The following is a 22,638-nucleotide window of genomic DNA, read 5'->3' on the forward strand; positions in this document are numbered from 1 at the left end:
TCCTCTTCTATTATACATACCTTAAAAGTTAATAAGAATAAGCAGAAGCCCATTTAAAAGTGAGCAAACATGTCTGTTGGCCAGTGAACAGGCAATCTGTTTGTTGGGCTGAGGCGCATCTCGGATTGTGTCAAGTGACATCCCACAGTGGATTATTATGTTAAATTATAGGCTTGATAAAAAGAGAAAAATTACAGGGAAAACAACTCATGTTAAGCTTTGGAGAAAGGAAAACAATGCATTAAACAACAGCAAACTCCCAACAGTTGTGTTTGATAAAGGCATGGATCACATTTCTAGAAAAAAAAAATGCCCTTGTTTTCTGGCAATGCATTTGGCCCTCTTCATGGGAACCTGGCAGAAAGGCCCAAATATAGTGAACATGGAAATACTTAGGGCTGATTGTCAGGCAAGGGGACATCTGCCTGGACCCCGCTGTCCCTGTCAGAGCTATTAGAGCTGGCCCACACTGAAGCTAGTTCCCAGCATGGCCACCCTGCTTCCTATTTCTCTCTTAACAGGAATCCTCAAGGGAGAGTCGCTTGGTTATCTGCTACCACAAACAGCACAGACATCCACAAAGCCAGCGCCAACTGTGTTTGTGGAACAGAAGTTGGTCCCCGGGAAGCATTCCACACTCCTTTTTGAGAAGGAGGTGAAGAAGGCATAACCGGTGCCCCTCCCCCCATGCAGCGCTGTAGAGCCATGCGTCAGCCGGCGAGGACAGGGGCTTGTCCTACTTTGAGGCAGTCACCAGCTCTTCCAGCCCCCCTCCGAGCATCTGAAGGAGCTGCAGCTGAGTAATCACGAGAGCGTCTTCCTCCACTTGTCCTTATTCCACAGTCTCCAAGGCTCTCACAAAAATGCAGACTGGCGTCGCAAGCACGACACAAACCTAAAACATCTGTGTGGTTCACAGGGGCAAATGTTTCTCTGTCCTGGAACAGTTTGCTTTCCGAGCTTGTCCACGGCGCAAGGCTAAGCTTCCCAACTCCATTGCTGGGGCCCAGGACACTGACTAACAACAATGCAAATTAACCTTCAGCAGCCACATTTGAAGGCGTCACATTAAGGCTTGTCCCCAAAAGAGATACACCTCCCATCAAGGAGAACATAATCAAGGCCACATAAACTAGGTCACTGGATTTACTTCTGAGTTCGGTGAGTCGGCCATGTGTCTGAGCATTAATCTACCAGAGCAACCACACTGCCTGCCACATTTTACAGGGGAAGGAGGCGGGAAGGAGGCAAAAGTGACTAACACTTCCTGGTGAACTACACTGCTCTCTTTAGAAAATGCCGACAGTTTACTCTTCAATACAGTTTCTGTTGTTAAGCTTAACAGTCAAGCAGATAGCGAAATGTCAGGCCAACATTTCTCTTAATGTTACACAGATCAACACTTCCAAGAGAAACAACACTCTTACTTATGCTGTGCAAGTTTGGATAAGAATGGCTCAGATACTTGAGTATATGCCCCCCCCCCCCCTTGCTGGTGGAACTGTTTGGGAAGGATTAGGAGGTGTGGTCTTGTTGGAAAAGGTGAGTCCCTGGGGGTGGGCTTTGAGGTTTCAACAGACCCAAACCTCATTCTTTGTCTGCATCATGGTTGTGAATCAAGACGTGATCTGTCCCTCCATCATCCTGGACCCTAACCCTCTGAAATTATAAGCCAAATTAATAACCTTCTTTAAAAGTCATGGTGTTTTATCACATCAACAAGCCAAATTTAAAACCTTCTTCCAAAGTTGCCTTGGCCATGGTGGGTTATCACATCAATATCAAAGGTACTAAGACAGAGTTTCGTTTGGTAACACAAAGAAAATGGTACCAAACAGACCCGCCTTCCTCCTTCAAAGAACTATCATCCTCACACCAGGCACCAGCATCTCAGGGTAGAGCAATTATAATGTTCGAGTCCCCATCACAACCTCCAGATAACTGACACATGGGGAAAAAAAACACTAAAAATTAATATTCTGAGTAACCCAACTCCCGTTGCACTGAATGGAATATTCTAACACACAAACAGATGTTTGCGTTGGAGCTCCCACTCCAACAAGGCCGGCAGCCTCAGCCTGGAGATCGGCAATGCTCACCTTGAGCTTCCCTCCTAATTGAAAGCCCTCAGTAAAATAACCTCCAAAAGGCCTCTCAGCTTATTTGCCAAAATGGGGACTCAGTAATAGGAGGCAAGAAAAAGAAAATGAAAGAGAACAAGAAAGATATCTACTCCACAACCTACATGTCACTCAAATCTTAAAATTAAAATGTCATGAGAAATTACCCATCACTGCCAGACACAATTCCAGAATGCTTCAGATTTTTTTTTTAACAGGGACCCATTAATAAACAGGAACTCCATTTTGTTACTCAAACCTAAGTATTTTCAGCAAGTGGCTGATATAGAATGCACCAGGCAAAATTTTAAAGCATTTTATCTAAATTATTAGACTAACTTTACATGGTGTTCATCAAGGTGTTCACCACAGAGCAGAGCAACAGCATACTGCCTAGAATTTCCGGGGGCTGCAATGAGTGTCTGTTGGTTTGGGGGTAGGGGTGAGGGGGTGCCAACTGGAAGGATCCTGGTTGATTCTGTTCACCTACCAGCTCACCTAATTAATCTCAAGTACTACCTGATTCAACCAGTAGGGGGAGCTTGTCAGAACTATCTGTTATTACTACTATTTGATACAGTTTTTAAATACTTTTATTTATTACAGTTATTTAACAAATACAGTTATTTAATAAATAACTACCTATCACGACAGTGAACATGGCTACTTTTTGGCTAGCCAAAAAAGTGCAACTGTTACAAGTGGAAACATTTGAAATTTAGAATGATCACAGAATTTGTCAGCCACAGGAAGAGGACATCTCCCAACAGGGGGAGGGGGTGGAATTCCAATCAAGAAAAAAAAAAAAAATAACCAATGAGAAAAACTGCTTTAAAATTTGGTAATCTCAAATTCAAATTCTTAGTTATGTTGTTGGATAAGGCATTCAACTCCTTAATGTTCAGTTTCCTGTTGTGGAAACCAGGCAGAGAACAGCTAACTATCAAGATCCCATTAGAATGGAACTAATCAAGATCCCATTAGAATGGAAATTCAACAGAGGCACACACATTTGCTTTTTGCTCACTGTTATGCACAGACATTTCTGGCACACAACAGGTATTCAAGAAATGTTTGGGGGGAATTGGTAAATAATATAAAATTATCATCCCAGGGTGCCAGAGAGACAGGCAAATGCCCCTGCCCCTAACCAAGCCTGCAGACCTGCAGTCCGTCCCTGGGACCACCTAGAACTGACTTCTCCATTGTTGTCTTCTGACTGCCATACTCCTAGGATGGCATGTGAGTGTACAACACACACACACACAGACACACACAAACACAGCAGAGAGAGACAGACACAGAGAGAGAATACATGTAGTTAAAACATTTAAATGACCATCTCAGCTGACACTCAAATACCACTGGATTAAAACATTCATAGGGTATCTGAATGTTGGTAACTACATTACTGTAAGAACTTTAATCAGGGGCTGGAGGGATAACTTAGCCTGTAAGAGGACATACCGTTCTTCAAGAGGGACCTGAGTTTGGCTCCCAGCAACCACATCCCAAAGTTCACAACTGTCTGCAACCCTAGTTCCAGGGACTCTGATGCCCTCTCTAACTTTCATGGGAGTGTGCATGTGAGAGAGTGCATGCGCGTGTGCACAAACACACCACAGACTATTATACATACATACATACATAGAAATGACTTCAAAAATAACCTTAATTAGAATATACAGCTGCCTTTTAAAATTTGTAACAAGAATGCAGCCAAACACTGTAAACAACAAACCTCATAGGGTTGTTTACTACAAGTAAAAGTATTACCTCTGTCCAACAAAACAATCACTCTCTGAAATGACAAACACATTTTAGTTGAATTATAATACAATTAGTCTATACGTTGTGATCCAGGTGGATGTAAACATTTGTCATTTCAGCACCCAGAGGCTTCTGTTTTTCCTCCCTCCTTAGGCAGTCTAAAGCACGCAGGTGCAGTCAACAGATGCTGTGCCGCAAAATACCTCAGAGCAGGCACCTAGTCATTAGGTATTTGGTTTGTTTTTTTGTTTGTTTGTTTGTTTGTTTGTTTGTTTTAGCAGTGCCTACATATAATGAGCCGAAATGGGGTGGGGCGGTACTAGAGTTGCTTTTAAATACCATAGGAGAGGGAATCTTTAAAAAAATAAACGAAAAAAATCAAAGCAACAGATGCAAAACAATAGCTACGCTTTCAATTTTTACTACAATTACCATATGTCAAATTATTTTAACACCTAAAGAGGACTAGCAAGGACCTAGCTAGTTTCTGCAACATTTGAGGCTTTAGCAAAGAGAGATATGGAAAATGAGCAAATCTGATGGGAAAACAAATTTTCGTTTATTTATTGTGGGGGCTGGGGGTGGTGCGCACTGTTATAGCTCTCTTGGGGAGCTCAGAGGACAACCTGCAGGAGTTGGTTCATTTTCCAACACATAAGCCCCAGGGAGCAAACTCAGGGCATCAGGCCTGGCAGCAAGCCCTTTTGCCAGCTGGGCCATCTCCTCATTCCCCACTAAGCTGTTTCCCAAGGACAGACCAAAGCCCTGACATTGCTATTCCTCACTTTAGACCTCACAGACTGGTAATGCAACATTATGTGACATCAGCGCCATTAGAAATGGTCGCTTAAGCAAAACGTCTCCATGCTGGCTTCTAAATAAAGGCTTTCCAAGTGTCGACCTTCGTCCTTCCATTTTCTCAGATCTTCCTTTGACTCTTAGCCACCACATGAATGACCTCACCCCACACCTGGAATCTATTTTATAACATAAGGCCCCACCCTGATTATAACATGCATAGTTATTACACACATACACATAAAATGTATACAATTACTACTAATTATTGGTAACATGTAACAGCACAGAACAGCTCAGAAGCTGGAAGAGAGTGACTTCAGGGGGAGCAGGACTCCCACATCAACAGTTGTGAGAGAATGTCTCAACTGAAGTCTCTCTGCTACTCAAACGCTCCCATCACAGTTACTGCAGCGGCCTCGGTATGGCTGCTCCATCTGGAAGGATGCTGCTGACATGCTCACTCACACAGGTGGTGGTGAGTGACACTGCCCTCCTCCTGAAAGAACAGTTCTACTGGAAACTCAACTCACAAAAAGCCATGATATGATTTCCTATTCACTGGAGCCCTTGAGGGCCTCTCTTAGCAAAGGTGCTGACCCAGGCTGGAGACAAAATCCTGACTACCTACTTCAGAGCACAGTAACCTCCAGTCACAATTCTGAGACATTCTAATTCCAGCGAGGCCAGTTTCAGGTGGAGCCAGAGTGCAGGCACCTGAGGTTCTCTTCCAGGCCTTCTGCTGGGGCTCAGCACTGGCACAGTTCACAAGGAAGACTGAGAACAGTCGGCCTCCAGTTAGTAGACAATATCTAGCTTGCTGTCTTTCCTACCCTACTTCTTCTCACAAGCCAGTTGTATGGGAACCACCACATCAGCCCTCAGACCCTCATCTGAGAACAAGCGACATCAAGAAGGAGCCACTGAACAGATGTAGCCCATGGCAGCTCAGTGTCAAAGAGGGTTCCCCAGTAATAGGAACAGGGACTATCTCTGACATGAACTCAGTGGCTGGCTCTTTGATCACCTCCTTCTGAGTGGGGAGCAGCCTTACCAGGCCACAGAGAAAGACAAAGAAGCCAGTCCTGATGAGACCTGACATAGGCTAGGGCCAGATGGACTGGGGAGGGGCATAGGAGAAGAGGGAGGGAGAATGGGGTTGGGAGGGGATGGGGGAGGGGGCTACAGCTGGGATACAAAGTGAATAAACTGTGATTAATAAAAATAAAATTAAAATTAGAAAAGAACGGCTTACGATGAAATCCAAGTCTAAGAACGGACCAGACCATTCAGTTTCACCGACATACACTGAACTTCAGAGTCTAAAGAGAAATTCCAGATTTGTGTCCTCCTGAGTCCAGACATGTGAAATTTAAAACAAAGTTGAAGTTGCCAGAAAATAAAAAGGTGGTAGTAAAAATTTTCTTTTGGATAAGAAGTTCTTCAAAACTAAATTTAAAATTATTTGGCCAAAAAGAAAACACAAACACATGTCTTTATACTTCAGAAGCATGCCCTACAGAGGTACAAATGCCAAAGTATTCACATTTCCTTAACTATTACTCACATCCAATAAAACTCTTGTTTATTTACGTGAAAGTGATGAACTCAGTAGTGAAAACCAACTGCATTTTGATTTTCCCTGCAACAGTGAAAGTTAGGTATACAGTTTATTTTCCAAATTATAAAACAAAAGCATTCGTTGATAAGAAAAATAGTTTTTCCTGGGGCTTCGATAAAACTGGGAGAGTATGAAATGGACAGGCCAGATGGCTCAGCAGGGAAAGTACGAGGCTCAGGAATGCTCATTCTTAGGGAGGGGGATTTCTCTAACAAGCACCCCAAGTCCTGATTGGCTGAAGGTGACAAGCATGGCCACACTCTGGGGGCACAGTCCTGTTCTCATAACCCTACCAAGCTTCTGCAGGCTTCACAGACAAGCTCTCCTCTTTGAGGAGTCTCACACTGAGCTATTATTTACAATTTAAGGTCAAATTGTTTTCAACAAAACCATGAAAATGTCAAGGGGTTGATTAAGAATTTTCCTTTCTAAGTTTATCAGACTTCCACATTAGGAACTGCTTTATTTAAATAATTACTGAGGGCTCGAGATGCAGAGGTCAGTGACACTTGGAATACGCAAGGCCCTGTGAGTCATATGCATGCTCCTCTCTCTCCTCTCTCTCTCTCTCTCTCTCTCTCTCTCTCTCTCTCTCTCTCTCTCTGTATCTCATGTTAACTCCAACCCTAAAAAACACACATACAACACAGTATTTTAACAAAACTGTTATGATTTTTAAAGAGCAAGAGAGTGAGAGATCCTGAGGTTGGGACAGCCGCAGACGGGGAGGAAGACTCTTCCCAGGAAGGAGCGGTGTGTGGAGAAGGGGAATGGTGGAGACTGAAGCACTTTCAGGAATGTCCACTTCAGCGGGGTGGTAAGTATGGAGGCAGTTGTCATAGTCTCATCCAGCCTTTCAGGGTGATAGAGCTATTCATACTGCTTCTCAAGGAGAATCAACGACCCACCTCAGCATCCTCTCACTATCGGCAGACCATCCATGGCTTGACTGACACTTATCTTTAAGTCACAGGCAAGGCAACTCCAATCATCCTGGCCAGCTGTGATCAGGAGCATCCTGCTACCGTTCAAATGGTTTTTGTAATGAAGAGAAAGTGCAAACCACGGGGATTAACCGGTGTGTTGGTTTCTCCAGTTCTCTTTAGCTGCACATAGAGCATAAAAGGGCTTCATGGAAGAAAATACATTAAGTCTTATGGTCAACACTCTTAGATGAGCTGCCTGTCTGATGGTAAGTGCAACCCCTCATCTACAAGGGTGTCCCTCTGTGTGCACTGATGTCTACCTCCTGAATTCCTCTCACTCAGCTCTCACAGCCTGTAGCTCACCCCATGGATAAAGGACTTGAGGATGAAAAGACAGGAACATGGAAGAATGGGTGTACTACACATCCAGCCCAGTGGTACTCTGCGCTAGCCTCCCATCATCAGCATGCTGGGCGGAGGGAAAGGGATGCTCATGGTACCTTCTGCATCCCTGAAAGCTGAGCCTGCTCCATCAAGTGCCCCGTGCCTTCCTTCCCTGTCCCCTCCTCCACTGTTCCTCCGCTCTCACCCCATCTCGGGTGAGCTTGTTTTCCCTGACTCTGGTTGCTTTCCTGTATCAACGATTTTGAGTTTCCTTCTTTAGCTGGACCTCTCAGCTCTCAGACTGACAAGGCTGCGAGGCATCATTTCACAGACACCCCCCAGGACCTTCAACAAGAAGCCTGACCTCCCTTCAACTATCTGTCCCACACTAGTAACTCTCCTGACGGATGCACTCTCTGGGAACAGTAAGTAGGGTCATCGACCCCTCCCCTGCTATACTTAGCACGGCACTGAGCTTTAAAATTACCCCTCTAAACAAAGAGAATTCTTCACTTCTCAGCCCCCCCTAGTTCCTCCTCGAAAAACAGCTTTGCCACCATTGACTCAGTATCCACTAGGGGCATAGGAATTACATACAGGCTTATCTAAAGATGGATGTTTGGTGTTGGTGAGTCTGGACATTTTGATTGTGTAGAAAAAGCACATGAAGCTTTTAAAATTAAACATTTTGCACAAACTTACACAGTGGTAGAACCAGTATGTGTTCCTGGGTTTATTAATTGCTGGGTGACACTATCAAACATGCACCCACAAAAAGCTAACATGGATCCTCTAGTAATGTAAGGGATTATTATTATTAATATTATTATTATTATTGCAAAGACACTATATAGTTGTTGAAATGGCTACTTTGAATTGGTAATTGAATGGCCAAAAAAACAGAAGCCAAAGCTTTGCAAAAGCTCTTTGCTTTCCATTTCTGTACAAACTGTAGATTTTTCTTCTGTGTGGATGTATGTTTTAGCGTATGTTGGTGAGTTTTACATGTTTTTCTATGTTTGAAATATGCATCTGCTAGTGTGTGTGTGTGCGTGTGTGTGGACATGCATAAAAGTGTGTGTGGGTCTGTGTAAGCATATTGAGTCAAGAGGTCAACATCTGGTGTCTTTCTCAATCACTCTCTATCTTATTCTTTTAGTCAGGGTCTCTCTCTCCTCTCTCTCTCCTCTCTCTCTCTCTCTCTCTCTCTCTCTCCTGGAGCTCACAAAGTGGTCAGCTGGCCCACCAGCACCAGGGTTACACACACATTCCAGCACATCCGGTTTCTGTATGGTTAACAGGGACCTGAAGTTGGGATTGAGGTGGCAGGTACTTTAACAGCTGTGCGATTCCTCAGCCCCTGGTGATTTCTTTTTTTTTTTTTTTTAATTGGTCAAATGATCATCCTGCTGGGGCAAATCATACTGTGAAAATGTTTGGTGCACATTCAAGGGCTGAAAAGAAAACATTACCCTTGGAGGAAATTGGATCAAAAAATGGGTTGGTGTATTTCATGTTGCGTGTCTTTAGGTTGAGAGACACTTGAACTAGTCAAAGTTGGCTCTGATTCTATTGAAGGACAGGGAAAAAAAATCCACTCAGGTAAGGAGCCTACAGGCACTTGACTACACTGATGTGACCGAAGAAGACATTTTACAATTGTAGCTAGGAAAAGCCCCAGGCAAGAAAAACACCAAATTGAAATCCAACTCCTCAGTGGAAGCCTGCAGAAATAACAGGCGTGATGGTAAGCCAATACAATGAAAAGTTTTCCCTGAGTGGGGAAGAGGATTATGAAGTTTAACTTACTACTACATGAATATAGTTTACTGTTGACCACAAAGCCTTCCAAGCACCTTCTCCCTAGTGTTGCAGTATGCATAGAGGCAGCCTCCATGTTGGAAGTGTGATGAGGGTGGAGAAAGGGAAAAAGAATGGCCAATGCTTGATGGTGGGCAGCAGCTCACAGGCGTGGCAGCTCAGCAGCAGGTCAGGGACTGACTCAAAGAAAGTTAAGTTCCCATGGCAAGACAACCACCACAGTTCCAAAGGCCCCCTGTGGATTCTGCTTCGGATTCTAAGGCCAATGGATGCAACCTGGATGTGGTATACGGCGACTTTAAGGGTTCCAGCATGTGACTCACACTAGTATGTGTGATATAAATAAAAGATGAAATGCTAGCCACAGCGTAACCTGCCCACTTTACCTCCGGCACTAACAATGCCAAATCTGCAATGTTCTGACCCCACTGAATGCCATATAGATAAGAGCTTTTAAGACCTGACAATATCTTCAAGACCTAAACAGCTCAATGTGAAGTCCACAGCTTAGAGCTTCAAACACAGGTAAATGCTTTATCACTGAGTCATGCCTCTTATCCACTTGAACAGGCATTTCATCTTCAGGATCATGTTGCTTCTTTATCAATCATACAGAATTAACTCCAACTGCAGGCATATTGAGAGCATACACTTTTCCTTTCAATTTTCACTTAATCCTTCTGAACATCTGGCCATATAATTGCTATCATTCCTATCTCATAGACAATAAAATCAAACCTTTATTTTACACTTCTTTAAACTTAAATATGACAAAATTTCCCGGGGCAGTAAGAGTTACAAGTGGTGGACCTACTGTAGACCATCCATAACGGAACCCAGACATTCTGAGTGCAAGGCCAGGGCTCTCTGCTCAGTGTGTTACTCTCTCTCTTAAACATCGGTTCTCTTCGTGTATAGTATAATGTCTTCCTAGAGCAGATGCTTGAGCACAGCCAGTAAGCTGGAGAGCTGCTGAGTCCAGAGTCCCTAGGACAGTAACCACTCAAACGTGTTCCAGATGGAGTTCTAGCAGAAGACGCCGAAGACTCCTGGATAACGGTTGCCTAGACCCAACTCCAGTCACACTAAAGGAGAACTGACAAATGTCCCCCAGAATTTCATTTTTCCTTAATTCTCCCCGGTAATTCCGTTGCATCTAAAATCCACCGTGTCTTATTCTTTGGGGAAAAAAAGGTAAAGCATGACCAACACCTACTCTCACCACACACCCACCTAGCCGTCTAGTCACCCTTCAGGCAGCACCATCACCTCTTCAGAGCTGGAGGGCAACCTTGTGACAGAGATGCAGTGAACTTGACCAGCCCCGGGTCAGCAGATGTTTCTGCTTGCATCTTCTCTAACTCGTTGCACGTTATTTATTCAACAGGACAGCCGTTCCCTGTGGGTTGCTACTACCTACATCTCCAGAATGCCAAGAGTCTTTAGCTATTCACATAAACCCATTCCGCTCTCTAAGCCCCGCACTTAGCCCGAACACAAAGCTACGGTCAGGGTGTTAAATGTCCTCCAGAGCCCACGTGCCAAAGCTTTGGTTAGCAGCCCGCACCACTCCTGGAAGGTGGCAGAACATTTAGGAAGTGGGGTCTAGTGACAGGAAGTTAGGTCAGCAGGGGCATGGTGGCAAAGGGGATTGAGCTCTTTTCCATTCTTCAGTCTCCAGAAGTCAAACCGCTTGCTTCACCACACATTCCGCCACAAGGCCCTGCCTTACCACAGGCCCGGAGCAACATGGCCAGGCAACTCTAGACCAAATTCTGAAGTCTTGAGTCAGGAGAAACCCTTTCTTCTGATAGGCTGGTTAACCTAGGTATTCTGCAACAGTGACAGGGATAGGGACGGGGACTAATTCTCTGTATTTAATTGTCCCAAACACTGTATCTCTGTGATGTAAGGAACTCCAGGTACAAATGACATCAAAGCAGGCTATTCAAGTGTGCCTGTGAATTTACACCGTAACATGCTTTAATGGAAACTTATAGCACCAATTCTAACACTTCAAGATGGTAACACTGTGTGAAAACTGAAGACCTTGTACTCATGGATAACAGAGCAGCCAGTGTCTCTGCAGAATTGTAATGAGATCTGAGGCTGACCACTGTTATCACCGTACTACCGAGGACAAAGGAAGAAAGGATTCAGAAGTCAGACAGAAACAACAAAAAGCCATAGAGGAGCTTAAATCTGTGTCTCTGGAAGCCAGGGTCTCCTCTACACACACACACACACACACACACACACACACACACACACACACAGACACACCTACCCCAGATGTGAATGAATTGACTCTAAGAAGGCTAGTTCCAGGGCAAGCTTTTAGGTCTGCTGGCCGCTGGGCATGAGGGGGTGCAGGGTTGGGGGCAGGACAGTGAGTACCACCAAACTCAGGGTTAAAGTGAGCAGGGTAAGATCAGCTGTCTAAGGAGAGATGCCACTGAAGGTGAAAGGAGAAAGTGGGAAATACATAGTGGAAGATGGTTGTTTTCATTTGTTAAAACAATGTGTTCGCACATAGCGAAGAGGTAGACGTAATTATCCCCAGAAGTTTTCACTGTGCTTACCGTCATGTTTCAGGAAAAGCAGGCCAGTAGGAAATGATGGAAAGTGTAGCTAGCAAGAAGCAGAGAGAGAGGCCGGGCTGGACCACATGGCTTCTAACAGTCATCATCATTAAGGGAATGAGCCTTCACCACCATCGCGCAGGACACAAAGAAAATATTTATTTATCATTAAAGGAAAGAACGTGAGTAAAAACTTGTAGGCATGAAAAATCTCCTCCAGAAACACTGCTTCATAAAGGACAGAGCAGTTATGGGGTCAAATTTTAAAGGTAAAAGTCTGCCGACATAAACGGCTACTATTCACATATACAAATCTACGAGTGTGCAAAATAACATTACTGCCATTTGTCAAGCACTTACGATGTACTGTGCACCGTGTCTAGTGTTTGCACGTGTTGTAACATTTAACCCTCACGTCTTAGAGCGTGAATGTCATGGACATGCCATAAATGAGTCTCAAAGAGACAAGGAAGGAAAGGGACTTGACTGACATTGCATAGTTATTGGGCACAAAGATGGGGAGCTGGACATGCTGCAAAGGATTCAGGAAGGTGCCTAGCCAGGCTGCGTCTCCAGACGATGAGGTCTCCGTGTTCAGGGTTGTCTGAGCACACTGCAGAGTTGAGTGTTCATATTTTTAATTTATGAAATTAAGATCTCTTTTTACTGTTTGAAGATGTTTTAATAGGATACAATGAAAAGGAAAGGAAGGATAAATGAAAAGGAAAATTTTCCTATCTTCCATATATCTCATTTCTGTCTCTAATGCTCCAGAATTAATATGTAGTCTCCAACTACATATTATACACAGTGAATTGCCAAAAGTCAGTCTCTGAGAAGGAAAAAAATTGTTACTCTTAATTTCTCAAAAAAAAAAAAAAAAAAAAAAACAACAGAAAAAAAAAACCACCAAAGGATTGGTTCAATAAGAAACCCCACCTTTTTCTAGATCCTGAGCCTTCCAGCTCACCTTGCGTGTACCACAATGAAGTCTTCCTGTGTACCCAAACACTCTCACTGGCTCCTCAAAACATAGCAATCCAAGTCTTCCACAACCAGGCCACTCCCCCTCCCCTAGAGCTCAATACCGCTGCTTCCTGGGATGAAGGGTAAACTTAACCAGTCTCAGGCACTTGACTTCTGGAATGTCTCCACAACGCTTAATCTTAATCAAAAGCAAACCATCTACCAGTTAAATGCAAAGTCAGAAACAGGAAATGAAGGGCACATGCTTCCTGCAAGCGGTGCCTCTAACAAGCACAGTCACCTGACACACACACACACACACACACACACACACACACAGCCACGATAATGTAAGGTCTCAAAACTGCATAGGCTGGGGCTGGTGAGATGGTTCTGCATTTAAAGCACTGCTCATCCAGAGCACTGGGGCTCCATTCCCAGCACCCACATGGAAGCTCACAACCATCCCCGTTCCAGAGAATCCCACACCCTCTCTGTCCTCCTTGGGCACCAGGAATGCATATGGTACACAGACATACATGCAGGTAAACACCCATACACAACAATAAATAAATGAGGAATCTATTTATTTATTTATTTATTTATTGTTTATTTATGTATGTATGTAGCCTATGCTTCAGATCTGGAATGTTCCCCAAAGGCGCATTCTTGAAGCACTAGTCCCTAGTCTGGGCATGATTGGAACCCTGAAGAGTGGGTCCTAACTTGAGGGAGCTGGTCTGAGGGGAGGATGCTTTTAAAGGTGAAACTAGGATCCTTTCTCTTCTCTGTACAAGGAACTTTTATTTGCCTGATGTAATTGTCCTCTGGAAGGGTTACCGCCTCTATCTGCTAACCTAGGCCTAGTCCTGGAAGCTTCTAGCCTCTGTACAATCTAACCCAGGCTTAGAACGTTTTCAGCCTCTGAGACTTACTGCTGAATAAGCTCACTTTTTCCAGTTCTTTCTGAATTCTGGCTGGCTGGTTCAACTCAGCTGTTCTGGCTTAAACTCCTCTTCAAACTGACTGATTCAAACTGGCTTCTCACTCTACTCGGCCTCATATTACGTCTAACAATCTGTTCTAATCTTCTGGCTCCTCTCATTCTCTAGCCCATTCTGTCTTCACCTGACTCTAGCTTGTTCTCTCTTGAATCTGTCTCTGTAAAACTCTCCTGGTAAAAACTGCCTCTGAAATTCCACAAACTCAACTCCACTGCACTGCCTCTCAACTCCATGACTCAACTGAATGGCATGGACACGACTGACTATAGACCTCAGAGATCTGCATGCCCCTGTCTCCTGGGTGCTGGGAATAAAGGCATGTTCCACCTTTCCTGAACCTAAGATTTTCTTTACCTGAAACTTGCTCTACACCAGGCTGGCCTTGAACTCACAGATCTGCTTGCCCATGTCTCCTGGGATTAAAGGTGTGTCTGTATTCCAGCCAGATCATGCAGACCTAGAAGGTCTTTGAATGTGATCTCTTGCCAGAGCAGCCATGTTCTGAATTAAAATTTCTCTACATCTCTCCTTTTACTTCCTATGGTCATGAGTAATTCACTCCATCAGTCCTCCAGTTATAATGTACTGCCTCATCATAGGGCCAAAGGCCAAAAGCCAGGGACTGAAGCCTATAAAACCAGAAGTCAAAATAAATACTGGCTCTTTTTAAGCCAACTGTCTCAGGTATTTGTTACATTGAGAGAACACTCTCAGAAGAAAAAGTGGAGAAAAGCCTTGGCCTCACCGGCACAGGAGACAACTTCCTACACAGAACACCAATAGTTCAGGCTCTAAGATCAACACTTAATAAATGGGACCACATAAAACTGAAAAGCTTCTGTAAGGCAAAGGACACTGTCAACAGAACAAAGCAAGAGCTTATGGGACTACGAAAAGATCTTCACCAACCCTACATCCAACAGAAGGCTGATATCCAGAATATGTAAAGAACTCAAGAAATTAGACACCAACAAACCAAAATCTCAACAGAAGAGTATCGAATGGCAGAGAAACACTTAAAGAAATGTTCAAAGTCCTTAGTCATCAGAGAAATGCAAATCAAAATGACTCCGAGATTCCATCTTACACACGTCAGAATGGCTAAGATCAAAAACTCAAGTGACACATGCTGGAGAGGATGTAGAGAAAGGGGAACCCTCCTCCACTGCTAGTGAGAGTGCAAACTTATACAACCACTTTGGAAGTCAATCTGGCCCTTTCTCAGAAAATTGGGAACAGTTCTACCTAAAGACCCAGCTATACCACTCCTGGGCATATACCCAAAAGATGCTCCACCATGCAACAAGGACATTTGCTCAGCTATGTTCATAGCAGCTTTATTCACAATAGCCAGAATCTGGAAATAACCTAGATGTCCCTCAACCAAAGAATGTACCACAAAGAAATTGTGGTACATTTATACAATGGAATAATACTCAGCTATTAAAAACAAAGAAATCATGAAATCTGCAGGCAAATGGACAGAACTAGAAAAGATCATCCTGAGTGATGTAACCCGGAAGCAAAAAGACACGCATGGTACATTCTCACTTATAAGTGGATATTAGCAATATAATATAGGATAAACATACTAAAATCTACAGACCTAAGTTAAACAACAAGGAGGACCCTAGGGAAGATTCTCATTCAAATTCTCATTCAAAAGGGCAAACAAAATAGACACTGAAAGTGGTAGGAGAGAGAGAACAGGAGGGGAGCCTATCACAGATGTCCTCTGAAAGACTCCACCCACCAGGGGATGGAAGCACATGCTGAGACTCACAGCCAAACTTCGGGCACAGAGCAGGGAGTCTTATGGAAGAGGAGGATAAAAAGACATGGAGGGGGCAGGAGCCCCACAAAGAGACCAACAAAGACAAAATATCTGGAACAATGGGCCCTGCAGAGACTGATGCACCAACCAAGGACCATGCATGGAGAGGACCTAGGCCCCCTGCTCAGATGTAGCCCACAGACAGCTCAGTCTCCATGTGGCACCCAAGTAAGGGGAGCAGGAGCTGCCTCTGTCATGAACTCGGTTGTCTGCTTCTCGATCACTTCTCTCTGGTGGGAGGACCCAGCCAGCCCACAGAGGAAGAGGATCCAGGCAGTCCTTATGGGACATGGTAGGCGAGGGTCAGACATTAAGGGAGGAGGACTTTCCCTATCAGTGGACTTGGGAAGGAAGAGGGAGGGAGCGTAGGACAAGAAGGAGATGAGGGAGGGGGCTACAACCAGGATATAAAGTGAATAAATTGTAATATATATATTAAATTTTTATAAAAGGAAGAACACTATCATAGCTCATGAGTGCCAAAAGATATTTAGGTAGGTTGTGGCATCATCAGTTATAACATTAAGTTACATACTACTCATCCAATTAAACTGTGACTCACACATTTTTTTAAACCAGAAACTTAAATTTCCACTGGTTTAAAGAACTTCGGGACTTATTTAATTATTAAATGTATATATAAAAAAAACATGAGCAAACCAAAATCATCTAGGTATTTATAAAATCACCACATCCAGATTCTATCTCTCATGTTGGCTCTGTCGTTGCGGTTGATGCTTTCATACATGCTACCACCTGTGTGTCACCAGAACACTGGGTTCATGTTCCAGAGCATTCTGCCGAGTTTTTGTAAAAGCAGCTGGTCTCCAATCTCCGTCATTCAATCCACAGTCCTAACCCATGAACTAGAATGCCAGCATTCTCTCTGTCTCACAACTGACACTGTAAAAGATAAGCCAATGTTTGAGACTTTATGTGGGGAAACTGGCTTTAGAAATCAGGAAATTTGGGGTTTGAATTAGAGAACCATACTACTTGAGGATCCAATGTATATATGTATACAGATAATGTATACGTACATCTTGTGTGTGTGTGTGTGTGTGTGTGTGTGCATATTGTATATATACACAGAAATAATGTATGTGTAGGTCTTGAATATTATACGTATACACACACACATATATGCATATATATATGTGTACGTGTGTGTGTGTGTGTTTGTGTGTGTTTCTTCTTTCGCATCAGGCAGCATCAGTACCACAGTACCCTCTCCTAGTACTGAGCCTCTTCGGCCCTTGTACCTACCTCTCTTCTGAGTGAGCATTTCCCTATGCTGGTTCCCCTTGACACCAATTAGAGTTGGTGGGAGGGAAAACAGTCCCACAGCCCTCCCCTCAAAGACACCACTCTCCTTTCGGCTTAATACCTTGCTCTCCTCTGAGAGTGCAAACCCGCTGGACCCTCCACAGTGCGAGCTACAGACAGGGAACAGGCAGACACGAAGAGGATCTATTAAACATAATGGCTGCGCACGTGACCCGGCACTTGAGAGCTGCACACGGTGCTTCTCAAGTATTTATTTTTAAGTAATACGTCAAAATTATTTTTTATATTCATAAACACTTACTGAATGCTTTAGGAGTGAGAACTGTTCAGCTTGGTGACAAAAGCCCAGGTAGTAAGTCCTGACCCCTCCCAGCCTAGTACGATTGGAGAGAAAACAGACACAGGAAAAAAAAAAGGTAAACAATGCATTTGTTCTCTAGGCTTAACACAAGGCTACCTCCCTCTCTTTGTGTGTGCGTGTGTGTGCGTGTGTGTGTGCGGTGCTAGCGTGCATATGCTTACATGACTGCACATATGTGTGGTTTGTAAGAAAGTCTGTAAGAACAATGTATCAAAATGTCAGCAATCTAAAAATTAAGTTGTCAGCCTTTCTTCCATCCTGCAAATTACAAAAGAATTAGGGGTTTGGAGCTAATAGAAGCTTCCAGTCCTACAGTGTGCAATTTAACCAATCATCACAAGGCCTAACAACACAGCACTGAAGACATTTCACAAGTGATCTGCAGTCCTAGCACCTAATTTAGACTTCTCTTCCTCTGCTCCTCCCGTGTTTTTTTCCCTCCTTCTCCCTGCTTCAGAAGTATGTCCTGGAATAGCCCCACCATTCAGTAAGAACCGCCCTGACCCCCTACACCCTGACCACATCAGTGTGAAAGCATGGCATCCATCTTTGCAGAGAGCCACACTGAAGGTGCCTGTGGCTCATTTACCGTTCTTCCCTTTACTGCTGTGGTCTCACTGAGTTCATAATCAACAGCAAATGTGCTTTGTGGGTTCTGAACCCGAGCTCTTCTTTTCTCTCATTACACACTGGTTTGGACAAAACGTGTCTCCACAGTAGAATTGTACACGGATGAAAAATGTCAAACTATAAAATATTAGCAAATAAAGCAAAGTTATAATGGAAATCAGTTACCCCTGAATCATGAAAGATATCCTCTACAATTTTGAAATCTCTAAGCTTTTCTATTTTTTTTTCCCAGTTGCCAACAGCAAGTGCATCACATAAAAATACATAACAGCATTGCCTACTCAGGAAGCAATAGGTACTATATATTTTAAAGACAACCCCAATAATCTAACCCAAAATGTAAGTAGAATGTTATTGGTATAAACAGGAGGAACTATTGACTTAATTAATTAAATTAATGACTCGCTGGTTCTTTAATTTTTAAATGACCCTTTAAAAAACGCAGCATTTTCTTATGTATCAGAAATAATAGTCAATGATTTTTTTTTTACTACTTCACCAAAAATCTCTGATCTTTGAGACACATTTTCCTACATCCATACGATACCTTGTCACGCAGTTCAATGTGAGAGTCTCATTCAATCACCAGGCAAAGTTAAAGGCAGCAGTAGGCTTCAAATGGCTCTGCAGGCCCCACCCTTGTTTCCTTTGAGCCATAGTGATGTCACAGCCCCTGCCAGAGCAATGACCTCACTGCTCCATGCCCTGCTTCTGGGGACATAAGCCTTTATAGCCGGGACAAATGAAACACGACAGCAGAGCCCTCCAAAAGCCCTGAGTGTCTGATGAATTCCCAACAAATTAGCAATCAGTGAGCCTTTTGACAGGAGGGGTCGGTACCATCACACCACTGAGGGTCTCTCTTGATGAAGTGGCTGAGCATAAACTTGATTCACGGGTTTCAGTGGGGAGCTGACATTCAAGGAGAACTGTGATGGGCACTTGGGCAAGACCATGAGAACAGAATTAAAGATGACCAGGGTAGCCTCCTTAAGAAAGCTCTCTTCGTTATTCTTGAATCTCACCAAAAGAAACCATTCCTCAGGCTGCTCTTGGAGTCCATTTTCACTGGCATGTAAGCCATAGATTCTCACTGATCAACTGGAGAACTTTTAAAGCACTGACTTAAAAAGATAAATGCTGTGTCAATCCCTCCATAGTCGCTCCAACACAGCCAGAAAAACAAGAGCAGCAGCCTCTCTCTGAGGGCCCAGGCAGTCTCCTCTCTTCTATGTTAGTGCACGCTTAGTGTGCTTTGTCACTGGGTTTTTTAAAAAAGCAACACACACACACACACATAATATATGTATGCATATATAATCACATATATAACAACATACATAATCACACACACACTCACATATCATCACACTAATCCAGTCAGAAAAAAACCCCTCATCTTGTATATCCACATAAGTCAAAGTTGGCCTCGGTTCAAGCACCCAACAAGACCTGACAAATGCACTTTCTAATCTAAACCATACACAAGCCTAAGGAAATTCTTGAAAAAAAATGATAACATAACGTAAATATGTCATTGGGACACTGGCCTTTGACCTTTAGCGCTGCAATCCTTGGCCTAAGGGCGGTTATGAACTACAGTGGCCACTCTTCCGGTTTCTGTTTTGCATGGCTCTGTTTTGCAAGGACTCGCCATGCGAGACCAGTTCATGCTTCTGACTGTCTGGCTTTTCTCAACCATTGGAAAATCATATTGTAAATAATTCAGCACTCAGCATCCAGCGTATTTCATCACTGTCTTGGAAATCAACAAATAAGAGGCATGCTACTTCAATTTAGAAATTAATCCCTCTCACAATAACGTTGCGACTCCAATTAAAGTTTTAAAAGTTGGTGCCACCATGCGCACACAGTTAAAAGACAACACTAAAGCATCATTGCTGAGTCAAGATCAAGTCCCCTCCTGTCCTCAGGGTTCCCTCAAGTTTGATGCCCCATTTTGTCGTAATGGGTGCTGCATTCGTGGCTTCCAGATATAGGTGGAGTTTCATCGTTTTTGGTTCACTGAGGCTTCAGAAGGCAGCGTAAGATGCAAAAAGAAATATCTTTTTTTAAGCGCTGGATATGATGACCCCATTACTTGGGTAGTTATGCTACCAAGAGGAACCCCAGAACATCTGAGTGCCCCACAGATCCCCAAATGGGCCCCTGAAAACCACAGCCAAGGATGTCTGTAAAAGCGATTACATAAAAGTAACATAAAAAAAAAAAAAAAAAAAAGCTGAAAGCCAACTTAAACACGTAATGGAAGCACTGCGTTATTAGCAGGACTGCCTGGCCCTCTCAGGACTGCCCAGCCTCCATGCGTAATTAATACCACATGTCCCCTTTACCGTTCGATTTGTTCCGCAGCACTCCTCTCAACTTGAACCCCGGTCTCCAAAGACTGGAGAGTAACCCCCCCCCCCAAGAAAACTTCAGATCAGTAAATCTAAAATGCGAAAGAAAGGGCAAGAAAGCTCCCACCGCAAAGACCACACTTACAATCGGAGAGGTAACCACACCCACCGCATTGCAGAAGCTGTGAACTTGGCGCCGGGTGCAGGGGGAAGGGGGAACGGGAAGAAGTAGGGCGCGATTAGAAGGGAACCCGAAAAAGCAAGTCCCCTGGTGAAGGAGCCCAGGCGCACCAGCCGCAACTAGCAGACACCCCACTCTAGCGGTCCCCGGGCTCCCCGCCCCCACCCCGGCGGCCCGCAGCCCCAGGGCTCCAGGTGAGCCGCGCCCGCCCGGGGGTGCTGGTCTGCAGGCCCCGGCGCGTTCCGGCCCGGCGCAGGGAGCCGTCCCAGGGGCGTGCGGCCGGCAGGTGCCCAGGCCCGGAACAACCTGGTTGGCCCGCTGCCGGCCTGGAGACGCTGCCCACTCGGGGAAGGAAGCAAGTTACGTAAAAGCGGCCGGCCCCGCTGCAGAGCCGGGATGCTCCCAGCCCCGCCGTGCCCGCACCGGGCACGGACGCAGCCGCAGCCGCAGCCCCGGGGCGCACGGCCCCTCCCGCGCACAGCCCCCGGCCTGGCGCCGCAGTGTCGCCCCGAGCCCCGCACGCTCAGAACATGGCGCCCCGACCCCGAGATCCCGGTCGATGCCCGGGGAGGGGCTCGGGGCCCAGTCGCCCCTGGGGGCCAGGGCTCGGAGGGAGGCCCCCAGGCCGGAGGCCGAGCGCGGCGGGAGCAGCGCACCGCAGCCCCGAGCCCCGTGCGCCTCGGGAACGAACCCCCCTCGGAGCCCCTCGGCCGCCAAGGGCAGAAAAGTTACCTGGGGGCGGCGGGAAGGCCGGGCGCGCCGCGGCGTGGGGACCCGGCTGGCGCTGGCGTCCGGCTCGGCGGTGCGCAGGAGACTCCGCGCGGGAGGAAGCCGCAGCTCAGGGCTCCCCCGCCCCCCTTTGCAGGAGACACCGAGGCTCCGCGGAGCTGCGGCGTGGCCCACGCCCAGACACCCGAGAGGAGGGCCAACCTCGTCCGATTTCCCTCCCGTGCACGGGGGAGGGGGCCACCGCAGGTCTTCAGGACACCTAGGTTGAGCAGTCCTAAAGACGCTGGCTCCGGGAACCCGGCTAGACTGGTGCCAATAGCTGTAGCCCTTGGATTTGCACTTGGATTATTGCTGGGCCTCTGGGTCCTCTCCTCCCTTTACAGATAGGCTCAGTGAGAGTGGAGGGAGGCTTTTTTTTTTTTTTTTTGACCTTCCGGTGAGTTCTCTATTGGTTTAGGGACTGCAGTACACCGCTACCCCCCACCCCACCCCCACCCCCCGCCTTTTTGAAATTGGAAGTGTCTTACACAGGTTCGGCACTCCAGATATTTAAGTTCATAGAGAAATCCCGAGTTAATTCGGATGATAACTAGGTTTTGCGTCTGTCAGCAGCTCCCTCCTTCCTGGTATCTATAAAGCCTACACTGAAATGGAGAGAGGCAGACGCACATCCCTGACTTGCTGGTCATCTCACACTCTCTGGGGGCCCAAGTCATCCTGGCATGTTTCTTTAAGGCTTCTAAGGCCTTCCTCAAATCACGTAGTTACTGGCCTGAACCCAAAACTCATCAAAGGGGAGAGAGATTCACACACTATTGAATTTATTAACGGATAGCATAGATACAATGGCAGAAAGGAGTGGCTTTCTCTGTCAGGCGGGCCTGGGGAGATGAGCAGGCTTGGGGTGGGTATCTAGAATAGGGTGGATGTCAGTAGGAAAGGGAGGTGACATCCCATTGCTTGGGCTGAGGAGGAGGGAGGCTCTGACTGCCTACAGGAGAGAAGGTTAGACAGTTGTGTTACTAGTCTGCTGTGGGGTTTAGGGACTGTGTTTGGTAGATGACACCGCATAGACCATAGAGTAGGTGGCAGATTCCAGGCTGCAGAAGAGGAGCTGATGGCCCAGATCCAAGAGCCAGGAGTAATAAGGACCCAACGTTCCTTACAACTTACATGAAAGGTCCAAATATCATTTCTGTTTGGGGGCCACTTATGTTATTTTTGAGATGTGTACACATTGCATGTGTCCACATCGGTGGCTGTG

The 22,638-nt window shown here is 45.3% G+C and overlaps 1 protein-coding gene across 30 annotated transcripts in view; it reads right to left on the reverse strand.

The window, feature by feature from the left end:
• The window catches only part of Epb41l3 (erythrocyte membrane protein band 4.1 like 3), a 152,998-nt gene that overhangs the window by 103,951 nt on the left and 26,409 nt on the right, over positions 1–22,638 (reverse strand). For 4 of the 30 annotated variants that reach the window (XM_060368213.1, XM_060368211.1, XM_060368206.1 and 1 more), the window contains exons 1-2: positions 20,610–20,868; positions 20,459–20,511 (exon numbers count right to left, since the gene is read on the reverse strand). The exons of 2 other annotated variants lie outside the window; for them this stretch is intronic. In XM_060368213.1, coding sequence (XP_060224196.1) covers positions 20,459–20,511; positions 20,610–20,638 — 82 coding nt within the window. In that variant the 5' untranslated portion in view covers positions 20,639–20,868. Of the gene's footprint in view, positions 1–20,458; positions 20,512–20,609; positions 20,902–21,377; positions 21,753–22,638 lie in introns of those variants that run through there. 24 more of the 30 variants (XM_060368184.1, XM_060368183.1, XM_060368181.1 and 21 more) reach the window with 17 other exon arrangements.

This window comes from Meriones unguiculatus, chromosome 15 (assembly GCF_030254825.1).
Source record: "Meriones unguiculatus strain TT.TT164.6M chromosome 15, Bangor_MerUng_6.1, whole genome shotgun sequence".
In the NCBI taxonomy this organism is placed as follows: domain Eukaryota; kingdom Metazoa; phylum Chordata; class Mammalia; order Rodentia; family Muridae; genus Meriones; species Meriones unguiculatus.